Below are 18,531 nucleotides of genomic sequence, written 5' to 3' on the forward strand. Positions count from 1 at the left end.
AGTGGTTAAGGCACTTTACATCATTGAGCCCCCAGCAAGGCCCTTAACCCTCAATTGCCCAAATTGTGCTCAGTCGTAAATGTAAGTCGCTGTAGATAAAAGCGTCAGCTAATTGATATAAATGTATTAGTATATTCGACAAAAATAAATTCATCACTATGACGAATCTCAATATTTATATTAAATTTTATACTACACACAGACCACTCATGAATATTCACAAAGGGCCTCCTCAATCTATTTGCTTTTATTATTTAACAGAGCTGAAATTGTGGACAAATATACTAAAATTGAACAAATATTGACAATGCATATGCATATAATTTTGAAACTTTTATAACATGGATTCACATTAATTGCTTTTCTTAGACAACTGCAGGACTGCAGATGTTATAAAGAAATCTCAAGTGAAATACAATCTCATTATTTACTACAGTTTACAAAATTTAATTTGGTAACTATATTTCTTAATATTGTAAAACAAACAAAATAAATCAAAAATATATATCATTACTAAACTCAAAAATAGGATGACAGAATATTTCCATAGAGATATGAATTCTTGTGCAAATGTTTAAAACAGTTTTAAAAATGCTTAATTAAACTAAATAGCTTCTTCATTATAATTAATCTGGTAACTGCATTGCCAGCCATTGCCTGTTGGGCAGCGTGGTAAAGCAGGGATGAACACACAGCTCTGGTAGTTACTGAGAGGCTCCTGTTCAGCTGGACACAGATCCACTGGCATGTGGTCTCACCAGCTCTTCCATGATCACAGAAATAATGTGGCAAAGTTCCCTCGCCTGGACAGGAAAACAACATCTTAACAACTCTTCCTAAACAAGAGTTCCTTTTTAACAATTGCACTTCTTATCCTGCAGATTTTGTACCTGTTTCAGATAAAATGTAATGGTTTTAACTTGAGATGCATTGCCATAGTTGATCTCCACCCCTGGCACTTTTTCTTTCTTAGGTAGGAGAGTGCGCAAAGATCGCACCTGCTCCAGTGGAATTGTTAAGGCCGTTATCTGCAAAGATAATGTAGCTAATAGGTCATGACTTTGATATTGTACACAAGTTACTCTTTAAAATGAGAAAAGGAAGTTAATTTGTTGAAATAACAATCTAATAGCAGGGAGAGTGATTAGCTACAAAGCACAGCGCAAACTTGTGTTTGAGAGTGAATGTGGCTGATGTCATATGATGTTTGTTTTACCTGTGTTTGAGCGTGAGTGTGGCTGATGTCATATGATGTTTGTTTTACCTGTGTTTCAGCGTGAGTGTGGCTGATGTCATATGATGTTTGTTTTACCTGTGTTTGAGCGTGAGTGTGGCTGATGTCATATGATGTTTGTTTTACCTGTGTTTGAGCGTGAGTGTGGCTGATGTCATATGATGTTTGTTTTACCTGTGTTTGAGCGTGAGTGTGGCTGATGTCATATGATGTTTGTTTTACCTGTGTTTGAGCGTGAGTGTGGCTGATGTCATATGATGTTTGTTTTACCTGTGTTTGAGCGTGAGTGTGGCTGATGTCATATGATGTTTGTTTTACCTGTGTTTGAGCGTGAGTGTGGCTGATGTCATATGATGTTTGTTTTACCTGTGTTTGAGCGTGAGTGTGGCTGATGTCATATGATGTTTGTTTTACCTGTGTTTGAGCGTGAGTGTGGCTGATGTCATATGATGTTTGTTTTACCTGTGTTTCAGCGTGAGTGTGGCTGATGTCATATGATGTTTGTTTTACCTGTGTTTGAGCGTGAGTGTGGCTGATGTCATATGATGTTTGTTTTACCTGTGTTTCAGCGTGAGTGTGGCTGATGTCATATGATGTTTGTTTTACCTGTGTTTGAGCGTGAGTGTGGCTGATGTCATATGATGTTTGTTTTACCTGTGTTTGAGCGTGAGTGTGGCTGATGTCATATGATGTTTGTTTTACCTGTGTTTGAGCGTGAGTGTGGCTGATGTCATATGATGTTTGTTTTACCTGTGTTTGAGCGTGAGTGTGGCTGATGTCATATGATGTTTGTTTTACCTGTGTTTGAGCGTGAGTGTGGCTGATGTCATATGATGTTTGTTTTACCTGTGTTTGAGCGTGAGTGTGGCTGATGTCATATGATGTTTGTTTTACCTGTGTTTCAGCGTGAGTGTGGCTGATGTCATATGATGTTTGTTTTACCTGTGTTTCAGCGTGAGTGTGGCTGATGTCATATTCACAGGGTGTTCTACCTGTGTTTGGGGATGAGCAAAGCTGATGCACTCAGGGTTGACGGCTACCACACAGGGAGAGGGGCAACTGCTGTGACTGACCTTCTGAGCCATGAATACATGTGAGCCAAACAGAGGCAGTGAACTGAGATTCTCTGAAAGAAAAAGAAAAATTACTCATTTGTCTGTTTTATTGTCTGATTACTGTTTTCACAAACTTATTTTACAAGCATATCAGTATCGCACTGTGATCACATAATAAAAAAAATGACTTAGTGACAGTGAGGATCTACACAGAATGCTAGCAGAATGTAAGCAGGAGAGAGATACTATTATAACAGGCCACTCACCGAGGAAACACACTTTGGCCTCCAGGGGACTGAGAGAAGCAATGACCGACAGCTGTTTGAGTGTAGCGCTCAGCAGTTTCTCAGCACTGGAACTGATTCCATCCAAACGGGGTAAGTACTCTTTTAGCTCTTGTCTACACAGATTAAAACCATCACAGATGACAAGAGACAATTACATTTTGGCCTCAGACAAAATGCTGATAAGTCCTTGAACCAAAGGAGTCCATGTGCTTATTATTCATGACGGTTTTCTCCAGTGAATAAATAATACAGTATTACCTTCACTGTTTCTTACTTTGTAGGTTGTTGAATTGAACCCATAACGAGGTGCTGAAGTGCAGCCAACTCTGCCACCTGCTGTTGAACTGAGGAACTGTTGCCAGATAGGAGGAGTTTCCCATCCAGATAATGGGCCAAAGCCTAGGAGACAAACACAAGCATAAATCGAGCATAACTAAATTAGGGTGGAGGTAGATCAGTAATGCATTTGAAACACCTCAAAACAAAAGTATGCATACATTCAGACACATATAACATTTAGCAGCAAATCAAAGGGTAATCTGGCTGCAATTGTGACAGTACAGTACCAACTGGTAATGAAATTCGATATAGAGATCATTGTCAAAGTGCAGGGGGTGTTGCCAGGCAAGACGATGGAAGGAAAAAACTATTGAGCCGTCATCCAGCAAGAAGTCAAACGGATACTCATCTGGGTGAATTGGACGCACTTCTCCATCTAAGAAAGAGGTACAAATTGAGCAGATGAAAAGCAGACATTGAGGAAAGTTTTCATACTGACACTTCCAATGATTGGGCCATGTTGAAGAATATGTGTACTTCTAAACTAAAGACCAGGCAGGTTATAGGAGCAGAGTATGTGTGTGAGACAGTGGGCTGTCTGCTCACCCTGTCCACGGGTAGCGTGGATGGAAAATTCTCTCACCTCCGCCGGATTAATCACACCCATCTCTGTGCAAATGTCTGACACTACTTCCTTTGCCACCTTAATGAACACACACAGACATACAATATGAACTTGCCTCAGCCTTCTCTCAGTGATTTGTATTAGCGAGTGTTTGAAACAGAGAAACAGAGCACTCTTTCAGTCTTACATTGAAGCTGTGGACTTTGCATGGGAACTCAACTCCACCTGGGAACAGCACAGGCAGCTGCCGTCTGTTCCGGCCAGCCTAGATGAAAGGTTTACACACAGAAATATACCTCTGACTTTTACTACAACCACGTTTACAGCTACACCTGTGATAATAATCTTTGTCCTTGCATTGCAATGATTTACATTTAGCGTTAGTTAAGACTATAGATGATTGAGATAATCTAAAATAGATTATTAGATATATAGTTAAGACTATAGATGATTGAGATAATATAAAATAGATTATTAGATATATAGTTAAGACTATAGATGATTGAGATAATATAAAATAGATTATTAGATATATCGTTAAGACTATAGATGATTGAGATAATATAAAATAGATTATTAGATATATCGTTAAGACTATAGATGATTGAGATAATATAAAATAGATTATTAGATATATAGTTAAGACTATAGATGATTGAGATAATATAAAATAGATTATTAGATATATCGTTAAGACTATAGATGATTGAGATAATATAAAATAGATTATTAGATATATCGTTAAGACTATAGATTATTTGCAGAGACGAGTGGTGAGCACATTGATTTTAGAACATTACTGGCATTTCCCCAGACATTAGAGCTTACCAAAAGGGCCTCCAACTCTGCCTGAGAAGGAATATGCCTGCGCCCTCCATAAGTAAGTGAGCGTCTGAGATTATTTTCACACATACGAGACAGCTCTGAACACACACACACACACACACACACACACACACACACACACACACACACACACACACACATCACACTGATGCTAATGAGCAATAATCCTAATTTGAATATCATTAAATTTGAATATGGTAATTATTAGCATCTTCAAAAACCCAGAGATGAAATGAAACCATGAGTAATGGATGGTACAAAAAAAACAACTCTTGGCATGATAAATTAGGCTGTGGCAGAAACTGCCCAGGCCACAACATTCATAATTTGAATATCCTTGTATATGAATACTATGCTTGCTCTTTTATTACTCACATAAACCAGATGACTGTGAGTAATGCAATAGCCCAAAAGCAATCAGAAATCTCTGCGCATGATAACTCAGGCTGTCTGTGGTGAGCTGTTTACCGTGGTATGGGTGGCTGGGATCCAGACTGCAGCTCTGAAGTTGTCTTTTCATATATGGGAGTAGCGTGTTGGAACAAGGGAAGAAGCCCGTGACCAGGTGGAGCAGAAGCCAGCCCCGTGCACAGCTCTCTCTGTAAAGACACCCAACACAGAAGTGCTTTACATGCTCTACAACTCTACACCAACAAACCACCAAAGCGTTCAAACTCACAGTTCACACATATATTCACTCACTTCAGAGGATTGTTGGAGACCTGCTTGATGATCTGGCAGTAGATCTCATCTCTGAGGAACTCCTTCTCTTTCCCAAGCTGTGTGATCACGTGTCATAGTTAATACCGAAAACAAATTGTATCTAAAAAAAAATAACGAAAACTCTTTTATGTATGGTACTTTGTAGTAGATATATTTGAGTGTTTTGTTGAATGGCAATAAAGTCTTGCCTGAAGAATGAAGTTTGTACACTTTCCCTCTGTCTGGTCCTTCTTCAGTGGCAGGTCAGTCATGAACTGCATCACATCTGCAGAGAAAGATAGGAAGACAGAAATCAGAGAGGGGTTAATTATTTTGAGAAGCTTAACCTACATGGGTAAATGGATTTGTGTGTGCATTCACTCACGTATGAAGCATTGCACGCCGAGAACATTGAGCTCATTGTCTGAATACAGGATGAGAGACTCTTTGATGGGTTCCTGAGAGTGAAAAGAATGAAATGATCCAAGGTTCAGTATGTCATTTTAGTTGCATATGGCTCCATGCATTGGTAGGACTTTATTTAAGTCATACTTACTGCAGTGTACTGAACTATCTCCTCAAGGCTTTTGGCTGCATTGACATGGCCTCTAGCAACAGGTGAAAAAGAGAAAGTGAGATGCACAGAATGTTACATTTACAAACCTTTAGATCATAATTCGTCATTCAGCAGTGGGCTGCACAATGGTCTATAGACACTGCAGCATGATCAAAAACCTGCAGACAGAGAAAGCATCAGTAATTAACCTTTGAATAGCTTCTCTGAAGTACTTCACGGCAAACTCAGTTAAATGGTACTGATGGAGGTCTAGGAGATCTATCTCAGATCCCTGGATTGATGACGCCTCCACACTGCGCTCACTGGCCACAGATCCCATACGTGCAGTGGCCTGGGCAGAGTGGCCACCAGGGGGCGTGGGTGAGGCAGCAGGGGCCCTCATGCTTTTTCTCCTTTCAATCTGCCGGTCGATGTAGCTGCTGTGGTAGTCTGGTGGTGCAGAAGGCTGAGTGACATCTACTGGGAAGAGACCAGCGCGTCCTCCAGAGGAGCCGAACCACCATCCTGCAGGGCAGATCAGCAATTCAGTTCAAGCCACTTTGCCTTGTGTAATTCTGGACAATTCACTGCAATATAATGCAAAAATCAATACATTCTCTGCTTATCAACAAAAACTTAAAAACGGATTTATATTAGTGACCACAGAAGTAATTTGAATGGCTTAGCAAATTTGATCACATCTTTGTATGGCAATATGGTATTTTAGCAGATGTTGCCATTAAACTTAAAATGGAGAACAGGAAGAATTCACCTTCCTGGAGGCCATCCATGGGAAGCAGTTTGATGACATCGCCTTTATGGAAACTCAGTAGGCTTATGTCATCTGTCACAAAGCTCTTCAGAGCAACAACATACTCTGAGCCCTTGAGAGATAGATACAGCATGATTTATAACTGATAAACACGGAATATACAATATGGTTTATAACGTTTCAGGCATATAAATAGTTTTGTGTTTCAAGGGGTTTAAAGAGGTCACAAACTGTGAGGGAAAGTATTATGGAGTTAAGCACAGCAATAAAGGTGTAACGAGCACCTTAGTCAACTGGGCCAGGAAGAGGAGCAACATCTCAGTAATCTGGGGGGCTTGTGGGGAATGCAGTTGTAGCTCCTCAGTTCTGAGACATATTAGAACAGTTCTAGCAGTCTGCTGCTTCACAGACAGCACCTCTGCATAGCTGCATAAGCAAAAAAAAAAGAAGACACAAGGCCAAACAATATAACACAGAATATAAACAAAAAGAATCAAATGAAGCTGTTTCTTTACTGGACCTGATGAAAACTCATAATACTTAAAGAAGTACTTCTTACCTATAGCTGCACAGTAGTTTGAGGTGTTTTGGGTTGATTCCTGATGCTTTGGCCACCTTCATCAGTCTGATCCCACGATGAGAAATTCCAAGAAACTGAGCATCCCCTCTAGTTTGACCCTGAACCAGAAAACAGTACGTGTGTATGCATGTGTGTACGTGTATGTGTGTGCGTGTATGCGTGTGCATGTACGTTTGCACATGTGCATACGCATGTGTGTGTGTTCGGATGCATGCACACATTTAATTTATGTATTTGATGGGATCTTATTTACTTTTACAGGGAAGAGGCGTGCAAAATAATTTGCCCAGTTGTCTCTTGCTGCCATGACAACCCTCTTCTTCATAGCATCATCCAGCACAGAGCTGATACTTGTTCCGATGCGGAAGGTTGCTGATGATGACCAGAAAAGCAATCAGCTAGACAACAGAATAGGGACGATTACAGCAATGTAGGCCTAATGAAACAGCTTGTTACAAATATCTACCCAGCAGATCCTTCATCTTGCGACGTTCTTCGCGTGAAAGTCGCACACAGGCATCAGAGTAGGTGTCTCGCATAATCTGTAGATAAATATATAAAAAACAATGATCATATTTCCCTTTAGTGGTATGTATAGAAAGAGGTGTATATTCTTCACTCTTTAAGTTGATCTTTGAAAACATATATATAGCGCCTAATTGCCAGGCGTAGGTCACTGGCATAGAAATTCTGTATTAAATTATAATGAAATTGTGGAAACTCTAAAGCAGCCAACCACTTTCCTTACCCACCTGCTCACACAGTAAATTAAGGATGTATGGGTGATTGAATTTCTCTCTGGGGTAGAACAGCTGGTCAGAAGAAAATACAGATTCAAAGACGGGGAAATATATAATTGTGAAGCAAATACATAAATGAACAAATATGTCATTCCTGGTCAGAACCAGTCCAAACACAATCCAAGCCATGCTGTGAGGGGTCCATACTCATACCTCTTTGCGTAGGAAGAGCTTGCCAGGCATTTGAGAATAGGAGAAGTAGACGCTGGCAGAAAAAGCATGCAACTGAGAGCGAACACTTTCCTCATCAGTCATTCTCTGGAGCTGATCTAAAGAGATGAGATTTGTGATGCTTCAACACTGACATTTGTGAGATTCTGTTTTCAAATACATACAACTATCACTGGAACCTAATTTACCAGTTTAGCACATGCACCAGTTCATAATAGAACTGAATCATGTAGCAAAGGTGTGTGTGATGTCACTCACTACGTCTAGGTGCTGCTGCTGAAGGTGGGTCAGGAATGTTATTTGGCAGAGTTGGGACAGGGTTTAGAGGAGGTGGGGGAGGAGCCTGAGAGCGCTGGGAGCCAAAAAGTTCTGCGAGAGAGAGCTGTTTCTGTCTCATGCTGCTGGAGATGGAGCGAGGCGCTTGCTTTGCACGGGGAACAGGGGGAGGGGCAGGATGAAGCTCTTTTTTGGGTTGTGGAGGCGGGGCCCACTGTTTCTGTTGCAAATGGAGACAAGGGACTTTAGAGAATTTTGAACTGTTAATCTACATTCAGACATAATTATTATTCTAATATTTATCATAATAAATATTGATCTGCTTTGGAGAAAAGCATTTGACTTTCAATATGCTGGACAATGTATCTTGTAAACTGAGAATAATAATTCTGTTTTTAAACTCTCACATGGCTAAACCTAGATTAGATTACCTAATCATTTTTGCAAGTAGAAGTGCATTCTTACCTTCTGCTGTGGGATTGGTCCTTTAGCTCTGAGAATGGCCAGTGCTTCCTCTTTAGGGTCATTCTTTTTCAGAAATTGCTTGGCAGGAACCCTGAAGAGTTTAAAGTCCACAGTATTGCCATAACCCAGTACTGCTTCCCACTTCAAATCTGGGAGGCTTGCCAAGTGATAAAGGGAATACAGCCCTGTCTTGTGTAATTATCTGTACAGAGATTGGGGCAGTAAAGGCTGCACGTACCTGACAGGCTCAAAGGCCTGGGGCTCTGGTGGAGGCCGACTCTGGTACTGCTTAATGATCTCCCGGATGTTCCTGCTGGGCTCTGGTTTAGTGGGCGAGACTTGAGAAGATTCCACCTCTGGGGGTGGTGAAGGTTCTCGTATTGGGGGCTCTGGGGATGGTCTCACTAAATAACAAAGTAGTTGACTGATAACTGCATATTCATTAAGCTTGTGTTTGAACATTTGTTCTAAGTTTATGCTTCAGATAAAAGTCAACCATTAATCCCCACACACACCTAAAAGAGGAATATAAAACATGAGGAAAAAAGATGTCTACTTTTAATGACTCTTGAAAAGTTGGTACTAACCTTCATTCTTCACTGGGGAGGGAGATCTGTCCTTTGTCTGTGGAGGACTAGTGTAGACGAGTGGTTTAGCAACCTTTGGAGGAGGCTTTGGACGACCTTCTGTTGTAGAATATAACACTTTCATGTGAGGACAGCGGATATGATCATAGTAAACTTTAACTTTAACATATATTGACAGATCTGTCTTTAATTTTTAACCTAACAAAAGGTACTAGATTTGTAAAAATACCTAAAAAATCTGCCAACTTTCTTTACTTATTTGAGAGCTCTGACCTTATTTGCCAAAACATGCATAATTTTCAGAGAAACTAAGCATCATACCAATGTTCTGGAAGAAGGCTCTCTTCTCATGAAAGCTTCCTGGCTCATTGGGGTTGGTAGGGTTAACCTCTCTTGCAGACTGCACAAACAAGTTTCAGTGGTGAGGAATTCAAATGATAGATTTGACACAGCCCTTCACACACACATTCACACACACATGTATGCATGCACGCAAGCACGCACACATGCGCACGCACACACACACACACACACACACACACACACACACACACACACACACACACACACACACACACACACACACACACAAACACACACAAACACAGGCCTTTCCTCTACCTCTGGGATACTCTGTGACACAGGTGGCTCAACAGGTCTGAGTGCTGTGGAGGGGCTGGGAGAGGTTTGTGCTGGAGGAGCGGAGCTCTGTGGTTGTTGGGGCTGGGGCCGTGCCTCCTGTCGCTGTTGCTCCTGCCTCTGCTGCTGCTGCTGGAGCTGTTTTTGCAGCTGCTCCTGTTGTTTCTGTTGGGACAGTGTCACAGCCTGCAGGGTCATCTGCTGGGCCTGTGTGGAGAAGAAACATGTCATTGGGTTCATGCAGGTGCTTGTGGGGGTGTGCCACACAGACATGTGTAGCGCAGTTCTCACTATGAGCATAGCTTGCTGGTTGATGAAAGCTTGCTGTTGTTGGGCCAGCTGCTGAGAGTTGATCTGTGGGGCGGTGGCAGTCATCGCACCGGGCATCATCATAGCTACGGAAGAGAAATCAGGGGTGGGACACATGGGAGGACCGTTTGTGGGATATGTGTGGTAAAAGAACTCTTACGCTGCATGGGTGGAACCATAGGAATTGGAGCAGCTGTGGGCATCATGTTTGGCATTACTGGTGTGGCAGCATAGCCTGGCATGGCTGGATTCATGGGCATTCCTGATGAAATGAAGGTTTTAGAAGCAGTAGTGGTTTCATAATATCAACTTATCTGCTGAATTCATTCAACTCACCCATAGAATACCCTGGCATTGACATTGGAACACCTGTCGATCAGGGAATACAACTCAGTGTTCATTGATGCTGCTATGATATACACATGCGAATAAACTCTATAAACCTTGAAGTGTGTTGAAAAGGTGAGGGCAGGACGTGCAGTGGTGTAGTGATTGTACCGGCTCCTGTGTAGATGTTAGGCTGCATCCCTCCACCTCCCCTCATTCTGCGGTTCAGCATAGCTATACGTTCAAAGTCCTACAACCAATCAGCAGCTTAGACAATGCCATGCCAACCACAACTAACAGCAAGAACTCAAATGCCAACAATGACACATATCACATACAGTGATGAAATAAGCAAGCACTAAGAATAATTCAAATGTAAATTAACCCGAAAGACACTGACCGGAGGACCCTGATCAAGAACAGGGTCAAAAAGGTCATCCACATAAGCATCGATCTGGGGAGCTCGGGGTCCTAAACAGAGGAATGTTGCAATCGGTGTGGTTAAGAGTGAAATAGTAATATAATGGTGTAATGGTGTAATATAACAGAATGTCCTTTATTTGACACTAATCTAAAAAGCATTTGTTATTTATGGAGTTATTCATGGTACCAACCCTGAGATGTGCTAGATGGAGCAAAAGCATCCCAGTGAGCTGATTCAGAGGGAGGAAGACTGGGAGCCTGCGTAGAGGGGGCTGGTGGAATGAAATCATCCAGTCCAGAGGCCATCAGCCTAATGGAAGTTAACAAAACTTTAAACTGAACATAGGTCAAAGAAATAAATCCAAATCTTAGGACTGAAGAAAACATTCGAAAAAAAACCCAACATTCGCTTTCAGGTTACAAATTAAGCCTAGTTATTGGACTAAACTGCCCTATTATTGAGGATCTTCAGGGTTCCTGCCTCAAAGCAACACATATTTAATTTTTCAACAAATGCGCCTATCCAGAGCAAAATACATATATTTATCAGTATCACACAGTTTCCCAGTACTCCCTGGGAATTTTGGGGTTGCAATCACCTTGCTCTATCCATGCTACCAGGTGAGCTACAGGAGTACATATTAATACCGCATAATTCAGACTTCCAGACTATTGCTATACACAATAAAGCATAAATTTCACATCACACCTGTCCCCTGGGTCACTGAAGAGGTAATCAGGGCAGGTAGGTGGCTGGCCCGAGGAAACATCAGGCTCCACTCCAGCCAGGAGATCCATTACACAGTCACAGCCAGTCAGGTCAGTCCAGGTCTCCCCAGCTAGCAGAGACAGGGACCAGCCTTGCGAGACGTCAGGCACACCCCTGACAATATCAAGGGTTATAATACTGCAGTGTTTTAATGTGGTTTTACTTTCCATATCAATTTTAGCTTCCCAATAAAATTCTTTTTTTTAGATTTAGATTATATATAAATGCTTTGTTTTCTGTAATAATAGTAATCTTTATTTTTATTTTAGCCCACTATAATAACCTTTGACTATTAATAGCCATACTGGCATTTGTGCAGACAGACCACAGGCAGGCTGTATATCCCAATTTATCTCATGATGCAGGGCCCATCTGTCCATCTGTACTGTCTGACTACACTACACACATGCACCTGTCTTACTGGTGCGTTTCGGCACAAAAAAGGCTTCAGGAGGTTTTTCAAGAAAAATACAGCTAATCATATCCTACTTACCTGAAGCTCAGAATCCAGGAAGCCAGTTGCTCCCCTGTGGTCCAGGATTCCACCTCTGCTGTTAGCTTCTCATCTGGGAAAAACAGGTTGTATCAAAGCTAAAGTCAATTCAATGTTATGTCAGAGCCTCTGTATTTTGCAAGCCTGAATTTTGTCTATGACTGAGGAGTTTGCAGAGTTTAATTGCTATGTGGACTGTTACAGTCTACATGTCTGTTAGTCTATATGTCAGAAAACTTCACATCTTTCAATTCTCATGGCAAGCAGCACAGTCTATTCTAACCATTGAAGGTGTTGAGTTCCACAACCATTTTCCCTTTCCTCTGGTTGGCGGTCCACTCAAGTGGGGTCAGAGGGTGGTGTCTACAGGCATGGGAGGGCAGCTGGAGAGAGGTGAGCAGCTTATGCTGACACAAGGAGCAATATTCTCCTGGGCCCTGGTCAGACACATACCTGGCAAAAACAGGAGCTGCTTCAGTCAACACTAGCATAACTCCAAGCCATAAGAAGCACTGTTGCAGTTGAAATTAATAACAAGAAATGTAATCTTACTTGCTGGTCAAGTTATTTGAATCCCATCTTGTCTTTAAGCATACATGCTGTGTATTTCCATCTAACTATGCCCACTATTAACAGTGGTTCCATTCAGTGCTATATAAATATTAGCAGGATGACAACGAGCAACAAAGTTGTGGACCAACATCCTGGCATTTTGTTAATATCTTCTAGACTAAGACTACTGACATCATTCTGTAACATTTTAGACCAAAAGACCAAAGTTCATACTTGAGCAGAGCTTTGTCCAGGGCTGGCGAGGGCATGAAGGCACTGAGGCAGCAAGCCAAGAGAAGCCAGCCCCTCAGGGAGCCCTCATCACTCTGTCGCCCCCAAGTGTAGTAGACCAGCTGGGCCAGAATCTCATCTCTGAGGGATGGCCTGTCCTGCGCCTTCTGCACTATGTAGTTCCCCAACATCTGCTCCTGCCAGCTGGTCAGCTCTGGGTCTCCACAGAAGCGCAGGATCTAGAGAAGAAGAATGTCTATGACGACTCATGATGCAGTTGGGTAAACTAAAGATGACAAATCAGCCGAAAGTAGTGAAATTAAGACAGATCTTATGAATATTTAAAAAACTGAAAGCACAGGACACAACATGCTCTTGTGGGGACACCCGTTCCCTCACCAGTTTGTATATGTCCAGAGCAGTGCGGGCATCCTCAGCCTCTAGAAAGGTGAGTGGCCTCTGGAGCGAGTGACCCTGTGGTTGGCACCATCCATCCTGCCACAGAACAGATCGATTCCAAGTAATATACATGTACAAACATGTATGTGCCACTAATCTATGATACACATGGCAGATTTACAATAGATCTATATGAAAATGATTACAAACAGTAGCATGTTTTTGGGAAGATGAATCTGAAACCTTTAAAAAGTTACAGCTCACTACTTTACATAGTACTGACGATCCAAATGATGGCATGTAATAGTGATATTGGAGTACTACACCTTTATAACGGTTTTGGCGTATCGGGAGAATGGGTAACTGTCGATATCAGTGGGCAGGGACAGGTTGTACTCTGCTTTGACCTGTGGTGGGGCTACCTCTGTGACCCCTGACCTCCGTGGGCGCCCTGTTAGAGACCACAATTAATGTCAATATCCAAAAGGAAACCAGCAAGGTAGTTCACACTTTAATGACAAATATCACTTTTAAAATAAATGATTTCATGCTTACCTGCTGCACTACGCAACCTGGCTGATAGTTCGGCCGGGATCTCCAGCATTCCCACATCCTAAAACACAGGCAGGTGACAAACCCTCATGATACCACTCTAACAATTCATACAGAGAGAGATGAAGGTGAAGCTAGAAAGCAAAAGATGAATGCATACCATTCCTGAATAAGTAGACTGAGCTTTGGCCACCTGTTTCACTCCGGATCTCTTGTGTTCCTGTAACATCAAAGCAAAGATGTATTATGTCTGGAACTTGCCATTCCCTTTCTTTGTTATGATGACAATATCCTTTTGTCCTTGTCATGTTCTTTAGAGGGTTATAAGTCTATATACTTTGCTTTGTGAATCTCCTTTTGATCCCTACTTGTGCTCTGTCCTCTAAAGGTGTACCAGCACTATTCTTAGGAGCAAAGTGTCTTTTATACACCAGGAACACCCTCTCCCACTTCACTCCACCTCAAACATCACATAGATCAAGAGTCCACAAAGCGGATCTAATCTAACCATCCAATGGTGTATTCATTTATTTATTTTGCTTATTACTACAGTTCCTTTTAGCAAATGAAAGGTAACATTTATGTTCCATGATTCTTAAAGAGGACATGCAGGAGTACTGTGGTATGGAGTTATACGGCCCTTTTGGACAGGCCAGTTAAATGTACCTTCAATACTGAACTTTCTAAGTGTGAAAACCTAATTCCCATCTGTATCAAAAGAGCATTTCAGCCTGTTCATGTACCCATTTTAACAGCAGTGTTAAACAATGGAATAGGACATAGTCCAACGCAAATTAAACAGTGACAAAAAACAAGGAACTAGACACAGAATGTGAAAAGGTCACAGCCCAATCGTGGATCATTTCTCCTCATTTATGAAGCAGGGGAAGGGGGGTCATCACTCAGGGGAGCTGCATAATGTAAAAGACCCCTGTGCTACACGCCATGTTAAAGATAACATTCAACTGGCACTGCTCTCACAGCTCAGTCAAGTGCGCTCAGTCTCTATTGCTCTCACATTCTCATAGCTTTCTGGTATGCTTTAACAGGATAAGTACAACATAAGATCTCAAAGTAACAAAACAGAACATACCTAGGGCAATGTTGTGACACAAGTGGTCGTCAATGGAGAAGGGCTCTTAACAGGTGCAGGAAAATATGTAACTTCTCATTAAAGTGGTTTTGAAGTCTGAACAGAGGAGGAGTGCGACAAGGCTTATGCTTAAAGTGTGTGTGTGTGTGTGTGTGTGTGTTTATGAGAGAGAGAGAGAGAGAGAGAGAGAGAGAGAGAGAGAGGGAGAGAGAGAGAGAGAACTGAAAATTGTTGAGAGCAAAGGTGGAAGGGCAGACAGGTAAGAACACCATTGCTTGGCTCCAACAGTACTGATGACACATGGTGCAGGAGACTAAGGAGTGGTTGGTGTTTGTATTAGACAGCCCTGTGCTATACATGTCACAAGAAATTGAAAATTGTACCAAAGAAAGATTTAAATTAGACAAAACAACATAACAAGACAACATTGCTCAGATTTACTTGCTTGAATGCTAAACTGAATTAAATCTTTAGTATGAACCTATTTAATGTAAGATGCTGAGAGTAAATACCTCAGTGTTTTATGGCATAAACAAATGTTTTAATTTCTCATAAGCCCTAAAATGGGAGCAGTAAGAGAAGAAGCCTCATAACATGTCAATGAACTCAATAAATAGGAAGCTATGTTGCAAATTGCTTCCAGTGAGTAAAGATCAGAGAATGTCATGCCTACTATGGCTTTCATCAGACTGCTGTATATCAAGACTTAAAAATTGAAGGTTTGTGACTAGTGATGCATGCTTATACGTTGACCCTACACGTTACTAAATCCGTGGTTGATTTGTAACCAGTCGTCACCTATGAGATTAAAAAAACAGGTTCAGAGCTAATGTGAAACAGGGTGAGGCTGGAATTTATAGCTAGCTTTATTTGAGCAATAAAAAGGTGTTGGTTGCCTGGCAATAAGTAATATACCAGACTCTGTGTAACACAGCCCTATAAGAACCATCTATGTAATATATGGCATGCATGGCAGCCATGAGAACAAAAGAGAAAGCGATAGAGAGTGAAAAACGGAGAGAGAGAGAAACAAGAGAGAGATGGACAAAGATACCCACCACTACAGAGATCTTACCGTCCACTGTCGTTTTTTAATGGCATTCCTAGTAATCATCATAGCTGCCCAGAATTGGGTGAAGGACTGCTTCAGTCTCTTAAAATGCTTCCTGCAAGCGAGAGAGGGCACCATAACACCATAACATGTCCTAAACCTTCCACTGTCTGAAACGCTTGCCTTCCCTCGCCTGCATTTTTGAGTAATCCCATATCACAGTGAGAACAGGCTGAACTCTATCACAAAGTGAACTGATGGAACAGACAAAAAGGTTGAAAAATTGGAGGGAAGAAATTGTTTCTTAAGAAAGTTTTGATTAATAAAGTCCTAAGACACGCATTCAAACAGACAAACAAGCAAATACAAACATTTAAGAGAAAACGTAAAGATATACAAATAAATACAAACATAGATGATTGATCTAAACAAACAAACAATCAAACAAAAAATCAAAACAAAAACAAAAAAACCTCAAAATTACCCAAGGATTAAAATTAAATTTATACTGAAACTGTACATATAAATCTGATATCTAATTAACTAAACCATGAAGAACGGTGAGATTGTGGTGTGAAGGCTACATGTGACACACAGTGGTAAAATGGCCTCCAAGAGCTGACCTGGCCTGATGACCCCTGATGTGGGACTGGATGATGATGGCCTTCTGTTTGAAGAAGCGGAAGTTACGTCTGCAAATAAAGCCACGGATGTTCCTCTGGATGGTGACGGCAGCCCAGGTCTGAGTGCTGCTCCATTTCTGCTCCACCCGCTGGTACAGACACTCCTTCATAAATACCTGAGAGAGAGAGAGAGAGAGAGAGAGAGAGAGAGAGAGAGAGAGAGAGAGAGAGTGTGTGAGTGTGTGTGTGTGTGTGTGTGTGTGTTCATTGCAGTGGAGAAAAGGGAACATGTACTTATTTAATTATTGCTGTACATGGGATCTGGGAGTTTGTCAAACCCAGGCAAAAGCCTCCTTTTTACCTTAGTCAGTCCTAATTGGTAATGACTGTCTTCCGCGCCCATGAGCTGCAGTAGGGCATCTACCTGCTCTTTCTCAGACAAGTGTGTAGGCTGCTGGGTAAACAACACGCCATACCTAACATTATGAGACAATATGAGAGAGACAGGGTGAGTGGCCAGTTAAAAAAAGGGAGAAGAGTTGGTAATTTATTAAATGATGTTTGAAGAGTTAGATAAGCATATGCTGCTGAATTTGTCTTATAAATCCAGTACCTTTCTGTAAAGTTTTTGAATGGAATGCGCACAGGAAATCCCTCTTTCTTAATCTGAATTATCTGTAGAAATCCCACATGCCTCAGCTGTGTAGTAATGTAGTCCACATCAAATATTCCAGGCAGCTGAGAAAGTATGAGGAGACAAAATAGAATAACAAACACACCCAAGCATGTAGGAAGAAGCACACATCAAAATAACACACCATACACATTTACATGCTAGAAAGACAGAAGTATATTGCAGGTTTCTCAACCTGGAGAGATTACCTTAACATAGTTTGGCTTAAAACACCGGATATATGTGGTATTACACCTGAGAGGAAGGATGATAACAGGGGAAAAGAAGGGAGAACATAAAATCTTGTCTTGTACTCTAGTCTTTGGAAACAGAAGCACCAACCATGAACAATCCATTTAATTGACCAACCGACATGCAAGTTGCACTTGTAAAACAAGTGACACGAAAAAAAACAAAAACCCAGAGAGGTGATGAGTTTTCCACAACCTCTCCAGCCGTGAGACAAGCTCCCTGAGTGACTGCTGGAAGTGTGCGGCTACTGTGGACGCCTGAGGTCGGGGCCCTCGACGTCTGAAGCCCAGCTGCTTCTGCTGGAGGCAGCGTTCCTGCACCTTCCGGAACAGACCCGATACCATCTGCACACACCACAATCATATACACTTATTAGTCCTTTAGGGACCTTTCCACCATAGATCTCTTTTAGGAGGAGAGACAAACCTGAGATCTACTGCGTGCAAAAAGCTCTAATACCTCTGGCCGTAATTGGTCATAGTTTTTGTTCAGAAAGTTGTGAACCTGTTGAGAAGAATATAATTACAATAGAATTGAAAAATTTGAAATATGAAATTCCAACATTGAAAAAAAATCATAGTACTATTCCCTAATATTTATGTAAAGGTGTGATCATGACTGAATAAATGAGTTGTATTGTGTTGAATGTCTATTTGCCTGGTAGGTGACAGCTCCTGCATAGTGATATACAGTAAAGACAGGCAAAGGAGTCTTGGGCTTGGTGTAGTATGGGCTGTTACCATGGTGATAATGACATTTTTGCAGAAATGTATGGTCTGTAGCCTAAGACAGAGAGGAAGAACAAAAAGGGTAATGAGAAAAGAGAGGCATCTAAAAAGCCACAACTCCAGAGCTACTGAGGCTGAATTTTAGCTTTTAGTATGTAGTTTATTCATTCATTCATTCATTC

The 18,531-nt window shown here is 41.4% G+C and overlaps 1 protein-coding gene across 3 annotated transcripts; it reads right to left on the reverse strand.

The window, feature by feature from the left end:
- Positions 1-237: 237 nt before the first annotated feature.
- Positions 238-16,838, reverse strand: myo15b (myosin XVB). Of its 3 annotated transcripts, XM_035533235.1 has the most exons (44): positions 16,697-16,838; positions 16,098-16,188; positions 14,090-14,149; positions 13,933-13,990; positions 13,704-13,828; positions 13,378-13,473; positions 12,982-13,217; positions 12,479-12,648; positions 12,196-12,268; positions 11,643-11,816; positions 11,125-11,243; positions 10,911-10,981; positions 10,682-10,760; positions 10,520-10,552; positions 10,344-10,445; positions 10,166-10,269; positions 9,857-10,081; positions 9,557-9,635; positions 9,236-9,334; positions 8,887-9,052; positions 8,649-8,739; positions 8,166-8,403; positions 7,890-8,005; positions 7,689-7,748; positions 7,403-7,478; positions 7,190-7,308; positions 6,916-7,034; positions 6,641-6,782; positions 6,357-6,468; positions 5,794-6,109; positions 5,585-5,636; positions 5,414-5,486; positions 5,238-5,314; positions 5,029-5,105; positions 4,795-4,925; positions 4,309-4,403; positions 3,668-3,745; positions 3,462-3,558; positions 3,143-3,291; positions 2,851-2,975; positions 2,556-2,689; positions 2,227-2,360; positions 891-1,028; positions 238-803 (listed from the first exon to the last, which is right to left on the reverse strand). In XM_035533235.1, the coding sequence occupies exons 2-44, from the start codon at positions 16,137-16,139 to the stop codon at positions 723-725; spliced, it is 4,941 nt and encodes a 1,646-aa protein (XP_035389128.1). In that variant the 5' UTR covers positions 16,140-16,188; positions 16,697-16,838; the 3' UTR covers positions 238-722. The 3 variants fall into 3 exon arrangements, with proteins under 3 accessions (XP_035389128.1, XP_026858477.2, XP_026858478.2); XM_027002676.2 differs by lacking the exons at positions 16,098-16,188; positions 16,697-16,838 and adding an exon at positions 15,023-15,089; XM_027002677.2 differs by lacking the exons at positions 16,098-16,188; positions 16,697-16,838 and adding an exon at positions 14,267-14,317.
- Between the last annotated feature and the right edge of the window lie 1,693 nt (positions 16,839-18,531).

This window comes from Electrophorus electricus, chromosome 14 (assembly GCF_013358815.1).
Source record: "Electrophorus electricus isolate fEleEle1 chromosome 14, fEleEle1.pri, whole genome shotgun sequence".
Classification (NCBI taxonomy): domain Eukaryota; kingdom Metazoa; phylum Chordata; class Actinopteri; order Gymnotiformes; family Gymnotidae; genus Electrophorus; species Electrophorus electricus.